This window comes from Schistocerca americana, chromosome 2 (assembly GCF_021461395.2).
Source record: "Schistocerca americana isolate TAMUIC-IGC-003095 chromosome 2, iqSchAmer2.1, whole genome shotgun sequence".
NCBI classification, from domain to species: Eukaryota; Metazoa; Arthropoda; class Insecta; order Orthoptera; family Acrididae; genus Schistocerca; species Schistocerca americana.
The window spans coordinates 982598670-982625402 of record NC_060120.1 but is presented as its reverse complement, the minus strand read 5'-3'; the positions used below and the strand labels follow the sequence as shown (position 1 = coordinate 982625402).

General features: G+C 43.9%; 1 protein-coding gene across 1 annotated transcript in view; it reads right to left on the bottom strand.

The window, feature by feature from the left end:
* The window catches only part of LOC124594588, a 265908-nt gene that overhangs the window by 40970 nt on the left and 198205 nt on the right, over window positions 1-26733 (bottom strand). The window contains exon 13 of the mRNA XM_047132961.1: window positions 20332-20472. Coding sequence (XP_046988917.1) covers window positions 20332-20472 — 141 coding nt within the window. The remainder of the gene's footprint in view (window positions 1-20331; window positions 20473-26733) is intronic.

Genomic DNA, 26733 nt, shown 5'->3' with positions numbered 1-26733 from the left:
CAAAGACACATATGTGGGTCAGACACATATGTGAGCGCCACTAGCCCAGAAACAGTGTTCCTTAAATGTGTTCCATCTCGGAAACCATTCTTGTATTTTGGGCATTAATATTGAGAAGAGTTCAAGAACATTCTTGACTAACTGTGAAAGGATCCACGTCTTAGGCTCGTGAAAGACAGTGCAATCATTCAGCTGCGTTGCAGATAATGTGACGGCGCGCAGTTGTACGGCTGAACTATCGACCACAGTCACAGCCGACCTACAGCTGGTGGTTGCTGAAGGTCGGTGGATGGCACCTCCATAAATCATCGCTTCTTGTTCTCTATTACGACTGGACCTTGAAAAATCAGCGTCGGTGGCCGTCTGCCAGAACACGCACCAATTTAAAACCCCCTTCCTCTTCCAAACTCTCAAATATGTAAGTCTCCCCTATCCTACAAAGCAGAGGGTTCAGGTCCTAAGTGATTGGTGTGGAGATTTTAGTAAGTTTCTGATCGCATACTACATTATAGAATATGGTTCATTCTTAGGGGTTGTTCATCAGATTGCCCTTCTAGGTTCAAAAATGGTTCAAATGGCTCTGAGCACTATGGGACTTAACATCGGAGGTCATCAGTCCCATAGAACTTAGAACTACTTAAACCTAACTAACGTAAGTACATCACACACATCCATGCCCGAGGCAGGATTCGAACCTGCAACCGTAGCAGTCGCGCGGTTTCGGACTGAAGAGCGTAGAACCGCTCGGCCACCGCGGCTCCTGTTGCCTACAGTTCGGAGTTGTCAAGTTAAACATCTGTTGGTAATCGTCTACTTATTGCGAGACTGATTCTTCCCTGCACCCTCACCTTCGGTGTCGCTGAGACGATTGGTAAACAGGATTTGTCATTGTGCAGTTCCTGTCAGAACCACGTCAGAACACCTCACCTTTCAGTCATGACTCCAGCTCGTCGTAACAGAGGTGGAAAGTTCCACATGTGATAGGAACGAAAAAAAAAAAAACCTTGTAGCCGCTTTCATGAATTCGTGCTCTGCCGATTTTATATATTAGTTAGGAGAAGCTGTCTACGGATGCATCTAATCAGAAAGCATATTCTAAGAAATTGGAAGCGCCCCATATGATTCCCGTGAGCTACTAGCGACATGACCCTTTATCATCATGGGGTAAGCTATGACCCTAATATGTTTGCTGTAGTCAAAATTCAGACTGTTCCGTGGTTGGGAAGCGATTGTGCACTCTGACACCAGGCATGCTAAGCTATCAGTTTCCTGGCCCTATATACACTACTGGCCATTGAAATTGCTACACCAAGAAGAAATGCAGATGATAAACGGGTATTCATTGGACAAATATATTATACTAGAACTGACATGTGATTACATTTTCACACAGTTTGGGTGCATAGATCATGAAAAATCAGTACCCAGAACAACCACCTCTGGTTTGCCTGGGGAAAGAGTCAAACAGAGCTTGGATGGCGTGTACAGGTACAGCTGCCCATGCAGCTTCAACACAGTACCACGGTTCATCAAGAGTAGTGACTAGCGTATTGTGACGAGCCAGTTGCACGGCCACCATTGACCAGACGTTTTCAATTGGTGAGAGATCTGGAGAATATGCTGGCCAGGGTAGCAGTCGAACATTTTCTGTATCCAGAAAGGCCCCTACAGGACCTGCAACATGCCGTCGCGCATTATCCTGCTGAAATGTAGGGTTTCGCAGGGATCGAATGAAGGGTAGGGCCAGGGGTCGTAACACAGCTGAAATGTAACGTTTTGCCATTCGTGCAACCAGGTTCGTCGTTGAGTACACCATCGCAGGCGCTCCTGTCTGTGATGAAGCGTCAAGGGTAACCGCAGCCATGGTCTCCGAGCTGATTGTCCATGCTGCTGCAAACGTCGACGAACTGTTCGTGCAGATGGTTTTGTCTTGCTAATGTCCCCATCTGTTGACTCAGGGATCGAGACGTGGCTGCACGATCCGTTACAGCCATGCGGATAAGATGCCTGTCATCTCGACTGCTAGTGATACGAGGCCGTTGGGATCCAGCACGGCGTTCCGTATTACCTTCCTGAACCCAACGATCCCATATTCTGCTAACAGTCATTGGATCTCGACCAACGCGAGCAGCAATGTGGCTATACGATAAAACGCAATCGCGGTAGGCTAAAATCCGACCTTTATCAAAGTCGGAAACGTGATGGTACGCATTTCTCCTCCTTACACGAGGCATCACAACAACGTTTCACCAGGCAACGCCGGTCAACTGCTGTTTGAGAAATCGGTTGTAGACTTTCCTCACCTCAGCACGTTGTAGGTGTCGTCACCGGCGCCAACCTTGTGTGAATGCTCTGAAAAGCTAATCATTTGCATTTCAGAGCATCTTCTTCCTGTCGGTTAAATTTTGCGTCTGTAGCGCGTCATCTTCGTGGTGTAGCAATTTTAATGGCCAGTAGTGTACTACCGCTGTTTCTTTGGCTCATTGCTCTTAAGTTTATGTATTTCTATAGTTCTTTGGATTCGATATTTTATTGTTGTTGGTTTTTAGATATCATTCCCTTACTAGTTATCAGTTGCTTTTTATCCGTATACCATTGCTAAATCTGCTCGAGTAGATTTCTTGTCAACGCTTCCAGATTTGCGATTGCGTCTTCAGATGCTGTCATTGGCATATCATTGGACAACACTACAGTACAATCTGCAATACATCCAACTCCTACTCTGATCACCGCCAGCGTATATTCGAAAACAAAATCTCAAAAGAGATGTCCAAGTACGTCTTGCACACACTCTTTCTTAAAAGAATCTGTAGCATAATGCGACTGTTACACAATCATATACTTGCAGAAATCGACAAAGTTGTAAAAGATTCCACCTGCGAACCCAGGACGCTCAATAGGGTCATAATAGAATATCAAGAACCTCCTACATGTCTATCGTAATTATCACTGCATCTGACCTAAGTTGTCAACATTCACAGAGCTTCACTAGACGTTTCTACACTTGCTTCTGGGTGAGTGACGTAGTTTATGACTTCCTAGAGACGGAACACAAAAGGCGCCGGTGTCTTTGTTAACACATTTTCTGATCGGTATAACTCATGTCTCAGTGGGCTCCATTGCACGCAGCGATGATACACGCCTCTCTCTCCGTCTAATACATACATGGTAACTTTTCGAATATGCAAAGAAAATCAAGAGACGTACAGTTGCTCCTGACGAAGGCGATGGAAGTAACTGTCGAAAGGTCCAGGTTTGACCATGAATTGACACGGCAAGAAGTCCGAGAATGTTTTATACAAGAGACTTAAAGATAACGCAGAACGAATTGAAACGGTATGTATCACAGTAGTCTTTACGGAGCTTCTGGTTCCTTTCTGTAGCTCACAAACAGCAGTCGGAAAAACGTAAAACTAACTCTCGCGTAAAGTTATGACAGTAATTTCTTGGACCTGCTTCGGCTAAAAGGTGTGTGAAATGTTTCAGTAGTGCACCAAGAGAGAGACAGTTATAACTTAGGAAGCCGGCCGGTGTGGCCGAGCGGTTCTAGGCGCTTCAGTGTGGAACCGCGCGACCGCTACGGTCACAGGTTCGAATCCTGCCTCGGGCATGGATGTGTGTGATGTCCTTAAGTTAGTTAGGTTTAAGTAGTTCTAAGTTCTACGGGACTGATGACCTCAGATGTTAAGTCCCATAATGCTCAGAGCCATTTGAATCATAACTTAGGAAACAGTGTATGCTTCGGGCACCACAGGAAGTTCTACTTAACGACGGTCGTCGAGAAAAGGTACCGTGCTTTTCCTGGTACGTATCCGCCACCTATTGGCAACGCGAACCAGGAAGTGCCCTCCGCGACTGCTTGGTCCGACAACCGCGTGTGGCTTCCTGTTCCTGCCGTATTTGGTTTCCTATGGTCGTTTCTACGAACAAAAAACTTCGAAGTTAATTATTTTCATCTGCCCGGTATGTCCACTGTCTTCAGGCCACGGTACCGTACGCATCGAAACATCGCACTTTACGCGGGATGTTTCAGTAGCACATACTCACGGACCGTAAGCAAATTCCTTAGGGACAAATATAGGATCTCAAGTAATTTTTGGGAGACAGTTGTAGAATTGTAACGTGTAGTCAAGAATCAATTAGAAATCGCTTATTATAAGGCAACGAAAACTGGCATGGAGCTAAACGTTTACGGAACACATTACCATAAAACGTCATTACGGGGACTGCAACCTTGTTGCATTTAATAGGGATTTGCTCTGTGAAATTGCGAAGAACTTTGTATCGCAGAATCTGAAACAATTTTTCATGTTTGGAAGTCGCAGGCAGAAAGCAAATAAGAAGGTCGTCTTTGTAGCGGTAATCCTAACGCAATGTAATGCTAGTGTTTAGTGTAATGCTAACATGTGGTTTCCTGTGTGTTACAGGGTGTCAGTTACTGAACTATATGAAATAGAATCGTCCCAACTTCTGAACAGTTTGCATTAGGACGTTAGAACTTCACGGTTGGCCGTGGCGCATGATGGGAATTAGTAAGAGCGTGGTTTTTTTTAGCCCACTTTCATTTGGATGGGTTCGTCAATAAGCAAAATTGGCGCATTTTGGGGACTGAGCATCCGCATTACGTGATCTAAAAGTCTCTGCACCTTCAATGAGTGACTATTTGTGGTGCAATGTCCAGGCTCTGAATAGTCGGTGCGATATTCCTTGGTGGTACGGTGACTACCGAACGATACGTGAGGGTTTTGGAAGATGATTTCATTCCCATTATTCAAAGAGACCACTATTTCGACAAGATGTGGTTCATGCAAGACGGAGCTCGACGTCATCGAAGCAGGAGAGTGTTTGACGTCCTGTAGGAGCACTTTGGGGACCGCATTCTGGCCCTGGGGTACCCAGAGGCCACTGGCCGGGAATGGATTGCGTGCCACATTCTCCGGATCTGAACACATGCGATTCTTTTTAGTGGGCTATATTATAGACAAGGTGTATAGCGATAACTCCATAACCATTGCTGAGCTGAAAATAGCCATTCAGGAGGTCATCGACAGCATCGATGTTCAGACACTGATTCTGCTAGACTCCGTATTTCTCTGAAACGCCGGCCGGTGCGGATGAGCGGTTCTAAGGGTTTCAGTCTGGAACCGCGCGACCGCTACGGTCGAAGGTTCGAATCCTGCCTCGGGCATGGATGTGTGTGATGTCCTTAGGTTAGTTAGGTTTAAGTAGTTCTAAGTCTAGGGGACTGATGATCTCAGATGTTAAGTCCCGTAGTGCTCAGAGCCATTTGAACTATTTGAACCTTAATATGACCTTGTGCTCCGTCTCTGACTACCTCGTGATTGACAGGACGTTAAACACTAATCTTCCTTAAAGTCCTCAACTCCATAACACACCTAGTGAAACGTCCCCTTTGAACAATTTATACATGACTGTGCTTAAACTGACACAATATTTTTAGCGCAACGCAATCTGACTTTCAGAAATCCCTACAAAAGAATGGCCCTGACTAACATTAACCTATGCATTTCACAAATCGCTTACCTCACAAAAATCTTGGTTACTCGAACTACTGCAATACAGCGGGCGCCGCTACTGCCAGCTAAATAAAAGATTCAAACTACGGAAGGCACTAACTACTGATAGAGATAGTTAGCAAATGAAAGATATTAATAGAGAACAAACAATGTATTTACCTTAATAGTCATAATATATATTGCAGTTCATGACAAATTACAAAACTCCGACATCTCTCTCCCCACATCCACCACTGCTGGCGGCTCACCTCCAACTGCGCAACGCTACGCGCTGTTAACAGCCCAGCTGCCCAACACTACAATGGCGAGTATTACAACAATGCAAAGCAGCCACAGACTGCACACAGCACAGCCAGTGATTTTCATACAGAGGTGGCGTTACCAGTAAAAAAACCTAAACAGCCTACTTACACTAGAAAAGATCTGTCTGGGTAAATTATCATCAGTCCTAATGAGTAGGCTATCTCGCTATCACATTGACGTAAGGTAGAAGGAAAAAGATGAATAAATAAAAAGACAACGGATCGGGGTTTTTTGCCATGGTAGTTTCATATTTTTCTAAAGTTGTTTTTTAGGGTAGAAACATTTGCTAGGATATCATTTCACACCACTTATATGGCAGTAGTGCAGACTGCCTAGCTCCTAGGCAATAAAAAATAAACCGGAAAAATATGATTTCTACGTTAACGATGAGGATTAACGCTTATTATGAAAATGAAATTTTTATTGATTCTTTCTTAATGCTTCCGAGCTCATCATCTAAGTCCCTAGAACGGTAGTCCCTATGTGGAAATCATGAAGCCCTGCTTATTTATCCCTAGAAATTTACTAATGGAAGGTTAACATGTGGTCTGAAGAGGAGAGAGAACGAAGATGTGAAATATTTGTTAAAAGACCGTTTCGGGGATGCCAGACGAACCCCACTTCTACACAACGCTCTCAGATGTACGCTGCTCTATCCGAATCGACTTCTGCCCATTTTCATTTCAGTAGGAATGCACTGTCGCTCTTTAAGACATTCGACATCAATTTGGGTGGACCCCCAACGAAACAAAGAGTTCCAAAGTAACAAGAGAGCAGGAATACGTATATCAGTCCCAGCGATGCTGTCAGACCATGTCCAATATTACAAGGGGCAATCAAAAAGTCTCTGTTCGAAGCCACACTAACCCTTTACCTTCATGCCGATGCTCGTATACCACACATCAGAGTCAAGCTGTGTTGCACAAATGCTGCGACAACGCCTGCAAACGGAAACTGTTTGATCGTCCCTGATACAAGGTGTTGAGAGGTGGCACTCCACTCTGTCACTTTAACAACAATCTCAGTCAGATGAACGTTCATATTTTAAGTCATGCTCTCTGTGTTCTCCAGTACTACATTTAGTATGTGTGATATATGACTCCTTGACAAGTCGAAATTGTGAGCAGAGTGTGGTGTCACCGCCAGACACCACACTTGCTAGGTGGTAGTTTTAAATCGGCCGCGGTCCGTTAGTACATGTCGGACCCGCGTGTCACCATTGTGTGATCGCAGACCGAGCGCCACCACAAGGCAGGTCTCGAGATACGGACTAGCACTCGCCCAGTTGTACGGACGACGTAGCTAGCGACTATACTGACGAAGCCTCGCTCCTTTGCCGAGCAGATAGTTAGAATAGCCTTCAGCTAAGTCAATGGCTACGACCTAGCAAGGCGCCATTAGTAACATTGCATGTATCTATAGAGTCTCACTTGTATCGCCACAATCTCCAGATGTACCAAAAGGATGGATTAAAGTTAAGTATTCCAGAAGCTACGTACTTTTCTTTATAGCATTCATTACGTATCCTGTTTCAGACCTCACCCCATCCTGCTTTGGCTTAGCGCGTGCCTTTCGGCTTCCTCTCATTGTGTCTAGGCTGTCTTGTCTAGACACAACACAGGGTGTTCTTATAAATTCGTGTGTAACCAGCAGAGAACTTGTACCTGACGGGCCGTAGTGGAGGTGACGGAGAACAGGGAGAGTGACAAATTTGGGGAGGGGACGGGGGACGTATGTTCTGAGTACAGCAAGCAGGCTATGTGAGTGATTCTGCGAAGCAGCGCTCAGTGGATCGTACCTGCAGAGCGACTTCTGGCCATAGCACTCTCTTTCTTCCCCTTAGGTTTGGAGAGGAGGATGCCCATTTGCAAAACATGTTACCCGGGCCAGGTGGCAATCTGTCATGAAGGTGGCCACTTGGCGGAAAGTCGGTGGAGGAAGACATTTAAGACAGACTGGTGTACACTGAGTCTTTGTGAAAACGGTGGGAAAGTCATCAAACTCTTGTGCAAACGGCGGGAAAGTCATCAAACTCCGTGCATTCTCATGTTGGAACTGAGAGGATGTGGAGAAAGTGTTCTTATAAATTCATGTGTAACCAGCAGAGAACTTGTACCTGAGGGGCCGTAGTGGAGATGACGGAGAACAGGGAGAATGACGAATTTGGGGAGAGGGGGGGGGGGACGTAAGTTCTGAGTGCAGCAAGCAGGCTATGTGAGTGATTCTGCGAAGCAGCGCTCAGTGGATCGTACTTGCAGAATGACTTCTGGCCATAGCACTCTCTTTCTTCCCCTTAGGTTTGGAAAGGAGGATGCCCGTTTGCAAAACATGTTACCTGGGCCAGGTGGCAGTCTGTCGTGAAGATGGCCACTTGGCAGATAGTGGGTGGACAAGACATTTAAGAGAGACTGATGTAAACAGTCTTTGCGCAAACGGCGGGAATGTCATCAAACTCTGTGCATTCTCATGTTGGAACTGAGAGAATATGGACAGAGTGGCTGCTGCACGTGTTTAGCTGAGGCACGACTGTAACTCACCCGACACCAGGAAGTCACCAGGATCTTATTTCATTTGTTTGACTGTCTGGGAAGCTTAACAGCCTTCTTTCAGAAACTGGAAATGGTCGGCCTGGTAAGATTAGATCTCTCCGTAAACGATGGACTCTGGTCCCATCTAGGTAGACGTTCCTTTTTTGTTCAAACATGTCCATGATTACCATGAGAACGGCGCCTCCCTAGTCTAAAATCTTTTTTCAGTCAAGACAAATTTGGTATGACTGATTGGTTCCTCTCAGGATATGCAAAGTGGGAAACCCGGTGCTGTGTCTCGGCTGGATATCAGTCCAACAGAACGCTCAATAAGGGAGATTCAATCAGTACAGCATAGTTCGATTGTTTTGTGCAATATGGGGGCGATTTTGTGTTTACTAATTCTGTTGCCGTACCAAGCCTTTTTGAAAGTGGTGATTCTTTGCCTTCTTCGTTTTCTGCTCCTCCCCTGATGGACAATTTCAGGTCTTTCCCTACTGGGTAAGACTTGTGATCTGTATCTTGTGATGGACTAATAGCCAAGGACAGTTTCCAGCTGTACCACCAGTGTAACTGCATATCATCTTGGACATATTGTGTGTGACAAGTGTAAACCTATTCGTCTTGAATCGGCCATTTGTCGTTTGACAATTCCAGCATGCACCGTCATGCATATGAGTCAAATTGGTTTGGCCAAACCAGCAAACAGGTGCACCTCACACTGAAATCTGCTGGGATTTCGGGGCTTTGATAGGGAAATTTCTCGCGTTCTGATAATCAGAGCCCCAGACCGAGTAATTTGCAAATTTTCATTGACGCGTCCGAACGTTACAGCTGCCACAGTGCGCCGCTCCTCGCTCACAGTGTGCCGTTTTCTGATGCTGTCTCAATCAAGGTGAAAGGGGAAAATACTGCTGCGCAGGTGTAGAGTTGTTAAATGACGTTCACTGCTCCCTGTTCTCAAGTGAACCATAGGTTGTGGTATGTTTGATTGTAGCTGATTCCATTTGAATACTGCTGGGCCTCACAGTGGATTTATGTAAAGAGAGGCAGATGCGTTGTAAAAGAGATTAATTCAGAGGGAAATTTGTATAGCTCGCATCCCATGCTTTGCCAATCAAACACCTTCACTTTTCTGATTTGAGTTTGCCTTTTTTGTGTAAGATTTATCAGCTCGTTGTAGCTATAAAAGGATTGATAAAACCTCTCATTATTTTGTAAACTTAAATAAGCCACTGTTCTCGTTCATACTCCTTCAACTATTCGCTGTTTTTATTTTATTGTGGTGGTACATGGGTACACCAGCAATTTAAGGTTCAGTCTTATTAAATTAATTAATCTGTTTATTAATTTGTGTTCTGAAAGTGTGCGTAGGCATAGGAAACTGAAGTGCCATGATTAAATTCACTAATCCCGTGTATAAATCTTTCTTTATGTATATATAAGAACATTCAGCATGACACACACACACACACACACACACACACACACACACACACACACACACACACACACACACTCGTTAACGCATCCGACAGCTTGCAGTGTTTCTTTTTTAATTTTTAAGACTCTCTGAAGAACTTTCTGTTTTTGTGTATGGGTCTACAGGTTTTAGCTAAACAGTTCAGAAATGTGAAATTAAACTGTAATGGAACCTTTCTTCTCCAGACAGTGTGATCTTAGCAGACACTGAATAAGAGCAATAAATTTTTCAGAGGACCCAAATAAAGTTGAACTTTTCATAAAATTGTGTTTTAGCTGCAACCGAAGGAATATAGATATGGAAGAGTTGGAAAAAAAATAAATACGGCTTATTGGTTCTGCTTTCTTACTTCTATAAATGGCAACAATTTTTAAGCTGATAAGTTTGTCAGGAATTCAGAATCTGTTCCTCTGATTCGTAAATTTTGTTGGTAAAAATGACGCACCTCTAATAGTCTTATTTCTCTATGTTGATCGATATTGTTACATTAGTTGTCTGAAAGCGAACAAACATCCCGCTGAGGTTCGAGGTAATTGTCGAAAAAATGAAAAGAACATATATTCTGGAGTAGAATCCGCTACATTGATTATGAGAGCTCAGTGTGCTAATGCAGTTAGCTACTGCTGGGGTTCGTTAGAGTTCGTACGTACTGTTTACTCGAAATTCCATCGACGTAAGAGTACATTACCAACTATTCTAAACTTTTATTCCACGGCAGCCATAAGAGAAGTTCGAAAATTGGTCCGTGACATAAGCAAATAATGGTAATCCGTCTCTGTCCACGACCTTTCCCTTCTTTGCCCATTAGAATTCAGATATGCATAATCTTCTCTCATCTAAAATTAGAACATACAGGGTGTTTCAGAATTACCCTCGAAAATTCGAGACTATGTGCAAGGTGTTTTAAGAAACAAAATAAGCATAGGAATCTGTGTCCGGAAACGTCATGCAACGACTCTACAGGGGGTCGAAGTTACAGGTGCCGGCGCCTGTAGATTTATGTATGCAAGGTCTCAAAAAAACATGGTCAAATTGTAGTGACAGGTTGACAGGTTCCTTATGCAGAAATAAGTAAAAAAATGTCTGGTAAACATGGGCTCTAAACTGCTTACCTTAATAGGTGTGAGCACTTATTCATCTTCTGTACTATGAAACAGATCTCTTCTACTGTAGGTCTTTGCTTTTCATATTTTGGAAGGAGAAAGTATTGACCAAAAAAAGAAAACAAATAATCATAGGGTCTAAAATGAATACTCTAAGAGCTATGAACACTTGTTCATCTTCACTGGCGTAAAATATTTCTCTTCTACTGAACAAGTGCTCATAGTTCTTAAGGTATGCATTTTAGGACCCATGTTTACTAGACATTTTTCTTGTATTGATCCATACCACCTCTTCCAAAAATCTGAAGAGCTAAGAGCTTGCAGAAGAAGAAATGTGTTTCACAGTATCTAAGATGAACAAATTCTCATACCTCTTAAGGTACACATTTTAAAGCCTATGTTTACTAGACATTTTTTTCTTCTGTCGGTCCGTACTACCAACTCAGAACGTTGCCTGCCCTACAGCCTTAGCAACAATAGTAGCGGCACATAGAGTAGTCTCTATCAGAGGTATCAGAAAGATTTCCGCTGATAACTTTCGACTTATTCGTTTCCGGACCAGGGTCCCGTAACTCAAATTGACACGTCTAGCCTTCTTCATCATCCCTGAAAGTTTGTAACACCATCACGAAATCACCCTATAAGTACAAACATCTACAAGCGCCGGCGTCTTTAACTTCGACGCTCTGTAGGGTCGTTGGATGACGGTTTCGGATACGGTTTCCTATCCAAAATTTGTTCCTCAAGATACCTTCTACATTCCCACGCAGTTTGCCGGTGCAATTTTGAAATTGCAGATCTAGTAGCCACTACTCGTGACATTAGAATATAGTGAGTGGGTTGTTCCTTCTGGTTGTTTTAATTTTGTAGTTGTATTCAGTATAAAAGTATTTTTTTCAATTAATTACATTTGAATACACTGTGGGAGCAAACAGTGGTCAATGTTTTTACTAATATTTACTATCAAAAACAGTCTTGCTCAGAAATTATTTATTCCGGTGACCGGTTTCAACCACAACTGTGGTCATCGTCAGACCAATAACCAAAAACTTCCTTCTGGTGGTGTTCATTGGTCTGAAGATGAGCACAGTTGTGGTTGAAACCGGTCGCCGGAATAAATAATTAGTGACCAAGACTGTTTTTGATAGCAAATATTTTTTTCAATATCTCGCAATACGGTGATAGAACAAAATACATGAAATGTGCATCTTCATCTGGTCTTCCAGAAAATGTGAATGGTGACAATCCGTAATGTCGACGCCATATTTCCAGTTCAGATATCGACCTAATCGGATAACCTGACTCGAGGGCGCTTGATTCTAAAGGAACGTCTTATCTACAGAGAGGTCCTCACACTGGGCGCTGACTAGAGTTTTGAGAGGTGCGGAGACTAACAGTTACGGTCATGGAAATCCTGCTGTCTCTGTAAGTGATTCCAGAAATCACCTGAATTCTAAATCTAGACAATGCCTTTGTTTCCTAAACAAGAAATTGCATCATATACTAATCAGGCGCACACTCCGCTATCGATCGATTCCATGCAGCAGTGGTCAGCCTTTTCGGAGCTATTCAGCAGGCTTTATCCACATCTCTTTTGATAAATTGCGGGCTATTATTCTATTATACCAGAAGGTTAGGCATTCCCAGATGGATTTCACGTTGTGGATTAACAACCGGTGGTCTGGTAAACTAGCTAGACTGAGTGTGGTTTTGAGGCGGTTTCCCGTGCTTCTTAGACTGATCCCGAAATCTGGCTCAGAAAATACGATAGACAGGCATCTAAAATACGTTAACACACAGGACACTGTTCATAGACAAATGGCAAACACCAGTGTTGTGTGTTCAATGGACGCAAGACAAGCACTGCTTGCTCAGCATAAAATATAGACGAAGGTGTAGCTAATGAAAACATTACAATGAGGTGACAAATTCATGTTATAGTGATACGCACATATACAGATGGCTATAGTGTTGCGAACAAAAGGTGTAGAAGGACAATGCGTTGGTGGAGCTGTCCTTTGTATTCTGGTAAAATGGAAATGCCGTGTGGCTAGGGCCTCTCGTCGGGTAGACCGTTCGCCTGGTGCAAGTCTTTCGAGATGACGCCACTTCGGCGACTTGCTTGTCGATGGGGATGGAATGATGATGATAAGGACAACATAACACCCAGTCCCTGAGCGGAGAAAATCTCCGACCCAGCCGGGAATCGAACCCGGGACGTTAGGTATGACATTCCGTGTCGTTGACCACTCAGCTACCAGGGGCGAACTTGTCCTCTGGTGATTCATGTGAAAGCGTTTCCGACATGATTTTGGCCGTACGGTGGGAATTAACAGTGTTTGAACGCGGAATGGTTGCTGAAGTTCACGAATAGGGCACTCCCTTTGGGAACTCGTTACAAGAGTTAAGAGTGCACCGAGAATACCAAGTTTCAGGCTTTCCCTCCCACCGTGGCCGACCGCTTTCACTTAGCGAGCGAGGGCGACGGCGTTTGGGTGAAGTTGTCAGCACTGACAAGTAACATTGCGTGAAATAACGGTAGAAGTCGATGTGGGACGTACGATGAACGAATCTGTTAGGACAGTTCGGCGAAATTTGGCGTTAATGGGCTATGGCAGCAGACGACCGACGCGAGTGGCTTTTCTAACAGCACGACTTCGCCTGCGGCGCCTCTCCTGGGCTCGTGACCGTACCGGTTGGACCCTAGAAAACTGGAAAACTGCGACCTGGTCAGATGAATCCCGATTTCGGTTGGTAAGAACTGATGGCAGGCTTCGAGTGTGGCGCAGACCCCACGAAGCCATGGACCTAAGTTGTTAACAACGCACTGTGCAGGCTGGCGGTGCTCCATAGAGGTGCTGGCTGTGTGTACATATAATGAACTGGGTCCTCTGGTCAAACATAACTTTGAGACCATTTGCAAGCATTCACGGACAATGCGCCATGTCACTGGGTCACAATTGTTCGCGAATGGTTTGAAGAACATTCTGGCTAATTCGAGCGAATGATTTGGTCACCCAAATGGTTCTACATGAATCCCATCGAACATTTATGGGACATGATTGAGATGGCAGTCAGTGCACAAAATCCTGCTACGGCAACATATTCGCAATTATGGACGGCTATAAAGGCGTCATGACTAAATATTTCTGCAGGGAACTTCCAACGAGTTGTTGAGTCTACGTCATTTCGAGTTGCTGCACTATGCCGGGCAAAAAGAGGCCCGACCAATATTTGGATGTATTCCACTACTTTTGTCATCTCGGGGTAAATTTCGATAGCATTCCTTACATGAGTTGACAAATGCGATGTTATACAGAATGTTTAGATTAGAGCCGCCGATTTTTCATTGTCCTCAGCAATATTCGTAAATTCGCACTCACAATGAGTTGCGATTCAGGCGGGGACTAATTTTCTATGAATGGGCTGTACAACTGGCAGCTGGAGCGCGGCGAAGTGTGTTTGCCCTGTCAGTACCAACCCTGGCCGCTGGGTCCTCAGGTCATGCAGTCAAACGACTGCCGACTGCAGACCTTGGTATGAGGTTAGGAGGACTAAAAGTTGTAAATTATTTCATGGTCTAATGGAAAACGTACTCGTATTAAGATAAACGACTAATTACACATCTGGCACGTCGTCTCATGTTATCTCAACGCCATAAACAGCCGAAAATGTTTATAACAACCATCGCATTGGTATGCTGCTGTTGTCGGCAAAGTAAGCAACGCTCATTGCGGTTCGTACTGCTGAGCTCCGAAATGATCGAAATCGAAGCATGCCAGATTTGGGACTCTACAGAACATCTCTGCCTCCTACATTTTCAAAGAGGAGTAGAACGTAGTGCAACTGGGTACACGTGTATAACTCAGTCATGCATCACTCCTAGAAAACGTGCATATGGTGTTAGAAAACGCAGTCTTACAACAGCAATAAGTGGCTGTTAGGACGTTTTAATATGCAGCATCTAAATAAACACACTTATGTTTAGGTCATGCATCTTCCCGGTGAGTACGGTTGAAAGCTAAAACATCAATTAGTACATTCTTCTATGTTTAGATGAGTGTCAAGTACTGCAATGTTCGTTCACTGTTCCGCTCATCGAATGAATTCAGTCCTATCGCAAGACGTATTACAGATCTATGAATGCAGAAATTTTTCCTCATTTCCAATAGCTCTGCTTCTTTGTTTTTTCAAGGCTAGCAAAAAGAACCCGGCCTCTAGAAAAAAGTATAGAAACGACTGCCTAAACCGTCTGCTACGCAGTGAAGTCGCGCGTCCCGTTTTGGGGAAACCAAATATTGTAGTAACCTGGTTTTACTTTTCAAAAATATAATAAATCCCGAGAACTGGGAGGAGCATGGTTCAGTTCGTCCACGTTTACCAAAGTCACTTTAACTGGACCCATCAAAATTTGCACGTTGCATGTTTCACGTTGTGTGTATTAGAGATATGTGGTGTACAAAGCCATTTTACTGCTTTCCTATCCCCCTTAGGTGGTGTAGGAAGAACCAAAGTCGGTATCCTTCGGTATTTGTTCCACTCCCTCTAACTGTACTGTGTTGATCGCTATCCGAATTGTTAATGTGCAACTGTGACGTATTTCTTGGGTCGTATTGGAACACGGGAACTCGTAATTTGAAGAGTAAACGCTTCCAGCGATGAGGAAGGCAATGCTGCTGCGCCTCCCACTGTACTTTACTGAACATTTCTGTGACGCCCTCGTTCCGTACAAGCAAATTTGTGACGAATCACCTAGCCCTTTTTGGAATCGATCTCTTCCATCAATCCAACTTGTCAAGGGCTCTAGATGATCGAAGACCAATCGAAAACTGGCGTACATCCCTTTGTACGAGTTCCAGAGATTCATCCCGTTCCATTCGCGTATGGAGTGAACAAAGAATGACTTTTGAAATGCCTCTGTACGTGCTGTAGTCAGTCTTGATCTTTTCAAAATGGGTCAAATGGCTCTCAGCACTATGGGACTTAACTTCTGAGGTCATCAGTCCGCTAGAACTTAGAATTACGTAAACCTAACTAACCGAAGGACATCACACACATCCATGTCCGAGGCAGGATTCGAACCTGCGACCGCAGCGGTCGCTCGGTTCCAGACTGTAGCGCCTAGAACCGCACTTGGTCTTATCCTTACCGTCCTAGCAGAGAGATACGTAGGGGGCTGTGGTATATTCCCAGATACATCTTTTAATGTCTTCAAATTCTGGTTTTTGAAATTTCGTAATTAGATTTTCTTTGCATAGCTTGCTTCTATCTTCAGTCGTCTGCTAGTTCTGTTTCTTCAACAAGTCTGGGACACTCAGCCATGGGTCAAATAAACCTGTGACTATTCGTGCTGGCATTCTCTGTATACATACAACATACGCTGTCAGTCCCATTTGGTAATGGATCCACACGTTTGAGCAATACTTTAGGATGGGTACAATGAATGATTTCTAAACGGTCTCCTTTGTAAACTTATTAAATTTCCATAATATTATACATGCTTCACCTACGACCATGTCTTTATCATCGTCCCACTTCATAACCCTACAAATGTTACACCCAACTAGTTACAAGCAAGCTGCCAATATTTGCTCCGCTTTGGAGTATTACCGAGGTCCGACTGAATATTTGTGCAGCTTTCTTCAGACACTACATCATTATACACGGTGCAATCACATTAACGTTATGATAGCCTATACTCAACGTCAACGTGCAACCATCACTCAAAGACCGCAGGTGGCAGCACTATTAGAGCAGGGTACATAGAGCGTGTCGGGGGACGCGGGAAACAGTGCAGTCATTATCGTAACGCAGAAATGGAGCGATTTATCTGACGTCCAAAAGCTCATGACCAATGGCTTTCGGGGTAATGGTGGAAGCATTTCGGAAACAGCTAAGTCTGTAAGCTGTTCGCCTGTCGCTCTGGTTAAAGTATACAGTGCATGGCAAAATGGCACTATCCAAAACCGGCGCCAGGACAGCTGTCGTGCATTACGGGCCACAGATGACGTGTCTGAATGGCGGCTGCGGAGATGTGTACAGGTGAACAGACGTGCAACCTACCGCACAGATGAACAGTGCCTCCCCAACGACGGTCCAGCGAACGTTGCTGCGCATGGCCTTCCGTAGTACGCGTCTGGTTCAGGTAGCCATGCTGCTTGGGGTCGATCGCCAGTGGAGGCTGGAATTTGCACGCCAATAGCACTACTGGACGTCCGCTGAGCGGCGACAGGTGTCCTTTCCAGATGTACCGTGTTTTATGCTCCGTTGGACAGACGTAAAACACCCCACAGCAATCATTGGTATGGTACAGTCGTAGGACGGAGCTTATGGTTCGGAGAAAGTTTTCGTGGCATTCCCTGAGTGATCTAGTCATTCTGGGAGCCACAATGGATGAACATAAGTATGAGTTTATCTTTGGGGACTCTGTCCAGGTCTACATGCAGTGTTTTTTCCCCCGGTACAACGTAACTTGTCAAACAACTAGCAGCGTAGCTCCGTGGTTCGAAGATCACTAGAATGAATTTACTGTACTCCCCTGGCCACCATACGTCCCGGATTTTAACCCAATAGGGAATCTGTGAGACCACCTCGTACGGACCGTTCGCGACATGGATCCTCAATCGAGAAATATAGCACTGTTGGCCACGGCAGTGGAGTCGACATGGATCCACACTTTGGTCGGTACCATCCAGAACCTCATTGACTCTCTCACTGTGCGGCTGGTCCCGGCGGAGGTTCGAGTCCTCCCTCGGGCATGGGTGTGTGTGTTTGTCCTTAGGATAATTTAGGTTAAGTAGTGTGTAAGCTTAGGGACTGATAACCTTAGCAGTTAAGTCCCATAAGATTTGACACACGTTTGACCAATTTTTTTACTCTCTCACAGCGGCCTGTGCTGCACAAGACGGTTTCTTAGGCTTTTGACAGGTGGCTACACAGATATAGTCTGAGGTTACCATTAATATTGCCTACAAGGTCCTTAATACACAATATGAAGAAGAAGGGTCACAACATATCTCGTTCGGGCACATCCGAAGTTACTTCTATACCTGTCACCGACTATTCATCCAAGACAACATGCTGTTTTCCCCTACGAAGAAATCGTCAATCTATCCTCAAATTTCGCTTGATTCGCCATACGTTCAAATTTTTGATAATAGACGTCTTTGGGATCTGTCATTATTATACTCTCACGTCCCTCACGTCATTGATTCGACGTTTCTGAAAGCCCGAAACACGGCAGTAAGCTGCACGTGCATGCCCTGTGGCCATACTGTGTTGCTATTTCCACATGAAAACTTCCAGCAGGGTAGACAAACCCAACAGCCGTCATTCATACCAGTCGTTGTCTGTACGAATGTCCTTTTTCTGTCCTGAAAAGAATCTCACACCAGGATAAAACTGTAATCAGTACATCCAAAACGCATGGGAATACTGAAGTATGTGTTTGGTATCGTCTAGTTTGGTTCTCATGGTGTAGCTCTCTCCATTTCCATTAATGGCCATCACCCGTCTATGCAGCCTTGCTTGAACATCACCCTCTACTTGTACTATGGTTGGTATTATAACCAAGTGGCCTGCATGTATATGACTGTATTGTAATTGTTATACTATTCTTTTATGAGGTACGCAGGTGAACAATTCAAGGAACATTGGAAGGTAAAGTACTAGGTGAGACTCAGAGTCATAAGACAAGGAAAAATAAAAATATTACAAAAATAAAATACAGGCATCTCAAATCATACTTCTGAGAGCAGTAATAGGTCTCTCTAAGGAAAAGGAATGGGAATAGCCGGCCGTAGTGGCCGTGCGGTTCTAGGCGCTACAGTCTGGAACCGCGGGACCGCTACGGACGCAGGTTCGAATCCTGCCTCGGGCATGATGTGGGGGATGTCCTTAGGTTAGTTAGGTTTAAGTAGTTCTAAGTTCTAGGGGACTGATGAGCACAGCAGTTAAGTCCCATAGTGCTCAGAGCCATTTGAACCATTTTTGAATGGGAATGAAGAAATTAGACAGCCATTAAAAATAATTTTTTCAGTAATAAAATATGTCAGTAAAATTCGAAGCACCATGTACGAAGGATGGACAACAAAGGACTCCAGAAACTTGCTGTTGATCATCATCCTATTGAAGGAAGAGAAGTTTTTCGTCCCATGGAAAGATGGTTTGAAAATTGAGGTAGTAACGGGCTACAAGCTAACTCGTGAAGAAGAACAGAAACGCCTGTCGCTACCTTCGCTTCCGACCACGACATTTACGCGAGAGAAAGCACGGTCGGCTTGTTGCGCAGGCTGCTTCATTTCGAGTTCCTGTTCCGTCTTCAATTACTTCGATGTAACACTACTTGCTTACACTGTTCCTTTTAGGGTTCATCATTTATGCAATTCCTCATTTGTATTACTATTGTTCTTTTGTGTTACAACTGTTCATTTGTATTACAAATGAAGTTGTGAGTAGGTATATAAGAGGCAGCGTTGGACATTATGGTTAGTTTTACTGAGTTAACGATGGGTTATGGAGTCAAATCGTGGGAAGTTTAAAAAGTATACTGCTCGTGGTGAAGAGAAACGGTTACCTTGGTCAGCAATACGAGAGCAGTAAATACGTGAGGAGTGTAAAAGAACGAAATTTTTACTCCGAAGGGGAGTGTGCGCTGACATGGAACTTCGTGACAGATTAAAACTGTGCCGCACCGAGACTCGATTCTGGAGCTTTGCCTTTCGTGGACAGGTCGTCTACTGACAGCTTCCCAAGCATGTCTCATGACGCAGCTTTACTTCTGTCAGTACCTTATCTGTGCAGTTTGAAAGGCAGCAGATGAGGTACTGGTGGAAGTAAAGCTGTGTGGACAGGTCGTGAGTCGTGCTTTGCAAGCTCAGTCAGTAGAGCACTTGTCCGCGAAAGGCAAAGGTCCTAGTTCGAGTCTCGGTGCGGCACGCAGTTTTAATCTGCCAGGAAGTTTCAAGAGTGTAAAAGACTCGCAATGAGTTCACTTGGATGACTGTCCCTCTAGTGTATCCTGAGATGGGACTGTGGTGAGAGTACGTGCATCCACAACACAAATACGTGTCTGGTTCAAATGGCTCTGAGCACTATGGGACTTAACGTCTGAGGACATCAGTCCCCTAGAACAGAGAACTACTTAAACCTAACTAACCTAAGGACATCACACAATGCATGCCCTAGGCAGGATTCGAACCTGTGACCGTAGCGGTCGGAGGTTACAGACTGCAGCGCCTCGAACCGCTCGGCCACACCGGCCGGCTACGTGTCAGGGTCAAAATATCCTGAACGCAGAGCACTGTCGGTAGCCAGACACACTGAAGTCAGGATGGAAAAAATTAAAGCCTCCGTAGAATGTGAGAGGTGGCACTTACCCCTGTGGCGTGGCGACGATGCAGAAAAGGTAGGCGAGAGCCGGCACCCTGGCCGGCGGTCCCAGCAGCCACGGGAGGCCCAGAAGGAAGAACAGCATCACGGCATAAAGCGTACGCCTCCTCAGCTGCGTCGCGCTGCGTCTGCGACACACCGAGCCGCCTCTCCGTACTTAGATTATTACTCTACTTTATTTGCTGCCACTTACAAAAGACCAGCCACGTAGTAACAAATATTAAATTATAATTATAAAATTATTATTAATTAAAATGTAATTTAATATAATTGTTATAATCAAGTTTTATTATTAATTAATTATTAACTATTAAAGATTATTAAATTATAATTATTACTTATTGAATTATGTTCAACATTAAATTATGCATGTAGGTACAATGAAATTTGATTTCTTATTATGTTGCATCTTAGGTGGAAATGTTTAAGATTAACAATTTATGTACTGAGAAGATGCAAAGGTGACAGAAAGTTTACATTTACAGGATGGCACCACCTATGCTGTCCAGAAAGATTTTGCGCCTCTCACTCCTGGGCAGCCACCTCCCACTCTACAGTGTGACCCGAAAATCCGTTTACATTTGAAAATGCAGTAATTCACGGAAGAATGTAGGCAGAGATGTATAAGCTGACCCACGTGCCTGAAATAACACGAGATTTTTTATTTGGTCATCAGTTTTCTGACTGGTTTAATGCGGCCCACCACGAATTCCTGCGACCTATGTCCTCAATTATTTGCTGGATCTATTCCAATATCTGTCATCCTCTACAGTTTTTACCCTCTACAGCTCCCTCTAGTACCATGGAAGTCATTCCCTCATGTCTTAGCAGATGTCTTATCATCCTTTCCCTTATCCTTATCAGTGTTTTCCACATATTCCTTTCCTCTCCGATTCTACGCAGAACCTTCTCATTTATTATCTTATCTGTCCATCTAATTTTCAACATCCATCTGTAGCACCACATCTCAAATCCTTCGATTCTCTTCTGTTCCGGTTTTCCCAAAGTCCATGTTTCACTACCAATACAATGCTGTACTCCAGACGTACATTCTCAGAAATTTCTTCCTCAAACTAAGGCCGATATTTGATATTAGCTGACATCTGTTGCCCAGGAATGCCTTTTTTGTCATAGATAGTCTGCTTTTGATGTCCTCCTTGCTCCGTCCGTCACTAGTTATTTACTGCCTAGGTAGCAGAATTCCTTGACTTCATCTACTACCTGACCATCAATCCTGATGTTAAGTTTCTCGCTGTTCTCATTTCTACTACTTCTCATTACCATCGTCTTTTTTGATTTACTCTCAATCCATACTCTGTACTGATCAGACTGTTCATTCCGTTCAGCACATCATGTAATTCTTCTTCACTTTCACTCAGGATAGCAATGACATCAGCGAATCGTATCATTGATATCCTTTCACCTTGAATTTTAATTCCACTCCTGAACATCTCTTTTATTTCCTTATTTCCATCACTGCTTCCTCGATGTACAGATTGAACAGTAGGGGAGAAAGATTACATCCTTGTCTTACACCTTTTTTAATACGAGCACTTCGTTCTTGGTCGTCCACTCTTATTATTCCCTCTTGGCTGTTGTACATATTGTATATGACCCGTCTCTCCCTATAGCTTACCCCTAATTTTCTCAGAATTTCGAACATTTTGCAGCATTTTACATTGTCGAACGCTTTTTCCAGGTCGACAAATCCTATGAAAATGTCTTGATTTTTCTTTAGTCTTGCTACCATTATCAACCTCAACGTCAAAATTGCCTCTCTCGAGTCTTTACTTTTCTTAAAGCCAAACTGATCGTCATGTAGCGCATCCTCCATTTTTTCCCGTTCTTCTATATAATATTCTTGTGAGCAACTCGGATGCATGAGCTGTTAAGCTGATTGTGCGTTAACTCTCGCACTTGTCAGCTCTTGTCATCTTCGGAGGTGTGTGGACGATGCTTTTCCGAAAGTCTGGTAGTATGTCGCCAGACTCATACATTCTACACACCAACGTGAACAGACGTTTAGTTGCCACTTCCCCCAACGATTTTAGAAATTCTGATGGAATGTTATCTATCACTTCTGCCTTATTTGATCTTAAGTCCTACAAAGCTATTTTAAATTCTGATTCTAATACTGGATCCTTTATCTCTCCTAAATCGACCCCTGTTTCTTCTTTTATCACATCAGACAAATGTCCTCACTCATAGAGGCTTTCAGTGTATTCTTACCGCCTAAGAGGCTTTCAGTGTATTCTTACCGCCTATACGCTCTCTCCTCTGCATTTAACAGTGGAATTCCCGTTGCACTCTTAATGTTATGAACCTTCCTCTTAACGTCACTGAAGGATGTTTTAACTTTCCTGTATGCTGAGTCTCTCTTTCCGACAATCATTTCTCTTTCGATGTCTTCCATTTTTCAAGTAGCCTTTTCGTCTTACCTTTCCTGCACTTCCTTTTATTTCATTCCTCAGCGACTTGTATTTCTGTATTCCTGAGTTTCCCAGAACACTTTTGTACTTCCTCCTTTCATCGATCAGTTGACGTATTTGTTCTGTTATCCATGGTTTCTTCGCAGTTACCTTCTTTGTACCTATGTTTTCCTTCCCAACTTCTGTGATGGTCCTTTTTAGATACGTCCATTCATCTTCAACTGCCCTGCCTACTGCGCTATTCCTTATTGCTGTATCTATAGCGTTAGAGAACTTCAACCGTGTGTCGTCATTCCTTAGAACTTCCGTATCCCACTTCTTTGCGCATTGATTCTTCCTGACTTCAGCCTACTCTTCATCACTATTTTATTGTGATCTGAATCTATGTCTGCTCCTCGATACGCCTTACAATCCAGTATCTGTTATCGGAATCACTGCCTGATCATGACGTAATCTAATTGAAATCTTCCCGTATCACGCGGCCTTTTCCAAGTATGCCTCCTACTCTTGTGATTCATGAGCAGAGTATTCGCTATTATTAGCTGAAACTTGTAACAGAACTCAATTAGCCTTTGTCCTCTCTCACTCCTTGACCCAAGCCCATACTCGCCTGTAACCTTTTCTTCTACTCCTTCCCCTACAACTGCACTCCAGTCTCCAATGACTATTAGATTTTCATATCACTTTACATACTGTATTACCCTTTCAATATCCACATACACTTTCTCCGCCTCTTCATCTCCAGATTGCGACGTTGGCATGTATACCTGAGCCGGCCGGGGTGGCCGAGCGGTTCTAGGTGCTACAGTCTGGAACCGCGCGACCGCTACGGTCGCAGGTTCGAATCCTGCCTCGGGCATGGATGTGTGTGATGTCCTTCGGTTAGTTAGGTTTAAGTATTTCTAAGTTCTAGGGGACTGATGACCTCAGAAGTTAAGTCCCATAGTGCTCAGAGCCATTTGAACCATGTATACCTGAACTATCGTTGTCGGTGTTGGCTTGCTGTCGTTTCTGATAAGAACAACCCTGTCACTGAAATTTTCACAGTAACACACTCTCTGCCCTACCTTCCTATTCATTACGAACCCTATTCCCGTTATACCATTTTCTGCTGCTGTTGATATTACCCTATACTCATCTGAGCAGATATCCTTGTCTTTCTTGCCCTTCACTTCACTGACCCCTACTATATCTAGATTGAGCCTTTACATTTCCCTTTTCAGATTTTCTTGTTTCCCTGCCACGTTCAAGCGTCTTACATTCCATGCCCCGTAGAACGTTATCCTTCCGTTGGCTATTAAGTCTTTTTCTCATGGTAACCTCCACCTTGTCAGTCTCCTCCCGGAAATCCGAATGGGGACTATCCCGGAATCTTTTGCTAACGGAGAGGTCATCATGACAGTTCTTCAATTACATGCCACATGTCCTGTACAAACACGTTACATTTCTTTAACGCAGTGGTTTCCATTGCCTTCTACATCATCATGACGTTAATCACTGCTAATTCTCCCGCCTTTAGGGGCAGTTTCCCACCCCAAGGACAAGAGAGAGCCCTGAACCTCCGTCCGCTCCTGCGCCCTATTTGACAAGGCCGTTGACAGAATGAGAGGTGACTTCTTATGCCGGTAGTTTTCGGCCGCCAATGCTGATTATTAATCAAAATTTAAGCAGCAGCGGGATTCGAACCCGGGACCGGAGACGTTTTGATTATGAATGAAAGACGCTACCCTTTCTTTTTCTTAATCTCATTTTGTTCGTTGTATCTGCTCGGGGCTGACATCGCAAGACACCCGTTTCAGTTCGTCGTTGATCCACTAGCTCAGTTTTTTTTACTACAGAAGGCAGCTAACCATCTGAGCCCCTAGACCACAGGATTATCGGCACCAATAACGAGTGCAGAAACTGCCCAACAGATGGCGCTAGACGGCAACATGTCAGTGACAACACACGAGTGGGCGAGGTACATCAAAATGTTAGCTAATCACGTCATCCCTAGCCATGCTCTCTCTCATTTTAACAACATTGCCAGTCAGATTAGCATTCATGTTTTAGGTCAGATCTCGGTGCTCCACAGTACTAAATTTTGTATTGTGGTTCATGACTTTTTTACGTGGAGAAATTGTGCACAGAATTTTCATATCAATGCAAGTGTAACTTGTAGAGGATTTGTACCCGAGGGACCATAGTGGAGGCTATGGACAACAGGGAGAGAGATGAATTGGAGGCCACAAACGTTGAGTGCAGCGACTTGGTTGTGTGAGTGATTCTGGGAAGCAGTTCTCAGTTGATCTTACCTGTAGAGGAACATGTGGCCGAAGCCCTCGCCTCCTTACCGTTTAGGGTCAGGCAAAAGGATGAAAATTCGCAAAACGTTTTACCTGGGCAAGGTGGCAGTCCACCGTGAAGGTGGTCAGATGACGAAAAGTCGTTGGAGGAAGCCATTTAAGACAGATTCTTGTAAACTGAGCTTTTTGGTAAACGGTAGGTAGGTCATAAAACTCAGTGCATTCTGATATTAGAAGCTGGGACGATACGGACAGAGTAGCTTCATGTGCGTGTTTCGTAGAGGCGAGACTGTAAACCACCTGCCCCACCCCCACCCTGACGCCAAGAAGACGCCAGGCTCTTTTAGTGAGCGACAAAAACATATATTTCATGGGTGCGACTATCTGGGTAGCTTAACAGCATTCTTTCAGAAGTTGGAAGTAGTCAGTCCAGAAAGATTACTTGTTTAGGTAGGTGTGTGTTTTTTGCCAAAACATATCCATGCTGTAAGAACAACGCCTCCCTGAAGTCTGTATCATGTAGGAAGGCGGCCCAATTTCCAGCCCTTCTGCACATCCCCCTCCACTAGCCACTGGCAGATAATAATGTTCATTATCCTTCTGAGCGACTAGCAGCGAGTTACAAGTTAGACAGCGGGCATCTCCCTCCTACATTCAGGAATTAAAAAAAAAAAGAAAAGTCAGGTGGCAGCAATAAATGTGAACTGCTTCACAAGCAGCCGAGGGGGATTATTTACCGCATTTATAACTTTTTCAAACGCGAATTTGACAGCAGGTCTCCTACAACCTGTAACACAAATGGATGATTTCAACAACGATGTTTTAAAGTGCACCCTGTGAATGATGAATGCCTGACATCACAAAAGCATGTCACAATAATGCAGGAGAAAATTGGCTTCAATGGTAAGCGCTTCATCGACGTAAGGAATTGTAAAATATGTTGGTTCCAGGTATATTAAGAAGAGAGTTTTTAGTTGATAAAAGTTTCATAGGTGCAGCAAAAACTACATCGCGTATGAAGATTGACGATAGAAGAGAAGGAAGTAGTTATCAGTTTATTACCTTGATGAAACATGGGTCAATTGGAATCAATTCAGGCATATCTGCTGGAAAATGAGTGATGGTGCTGGTGGTTTTAAAGTTTTCGTAAGAATGGGTTCTCAGATAATTATTCTGCAGCCTGACTCTTCTTCTGGTTTTGTTTCTGAGAATAAACTTTTATTTACATTTAAGAAAAACAGCAGTTACTGCCGTTTGGAAATGAACGCTGTCAATTTCGTGACGTGATTCAGAATTCTTGTCTTAGCCTGCCTCGAAATCGGTCATTGCCAGTTATAATTAAACTGTTACAGAGAAAACACGAAGTACAAACACCAGAAAATCGGATATTTTTCACTGGCTTAAAATTAAAAATTTAATCACAGTATAAATCAGACTCGTGGCGATCCCCTGTAGCTCGTTAATTTATGCAAGTCAAGTGAAATAATGTACATACTTGACTTCCTTGCACGTGAATGGCGCCACACAGTTTTGCGTTTACTCACGTGTCACCGTCAGTGTGGCCCTAGGAAATTAATTTCGGCAAAGGGTTAAGACCATGTCGTTCAAAAAAAAATGTGTTTGTCAACACATCAGTTGCATACACAATAATGAGAACTTCCCGGTCTTTTTGAAT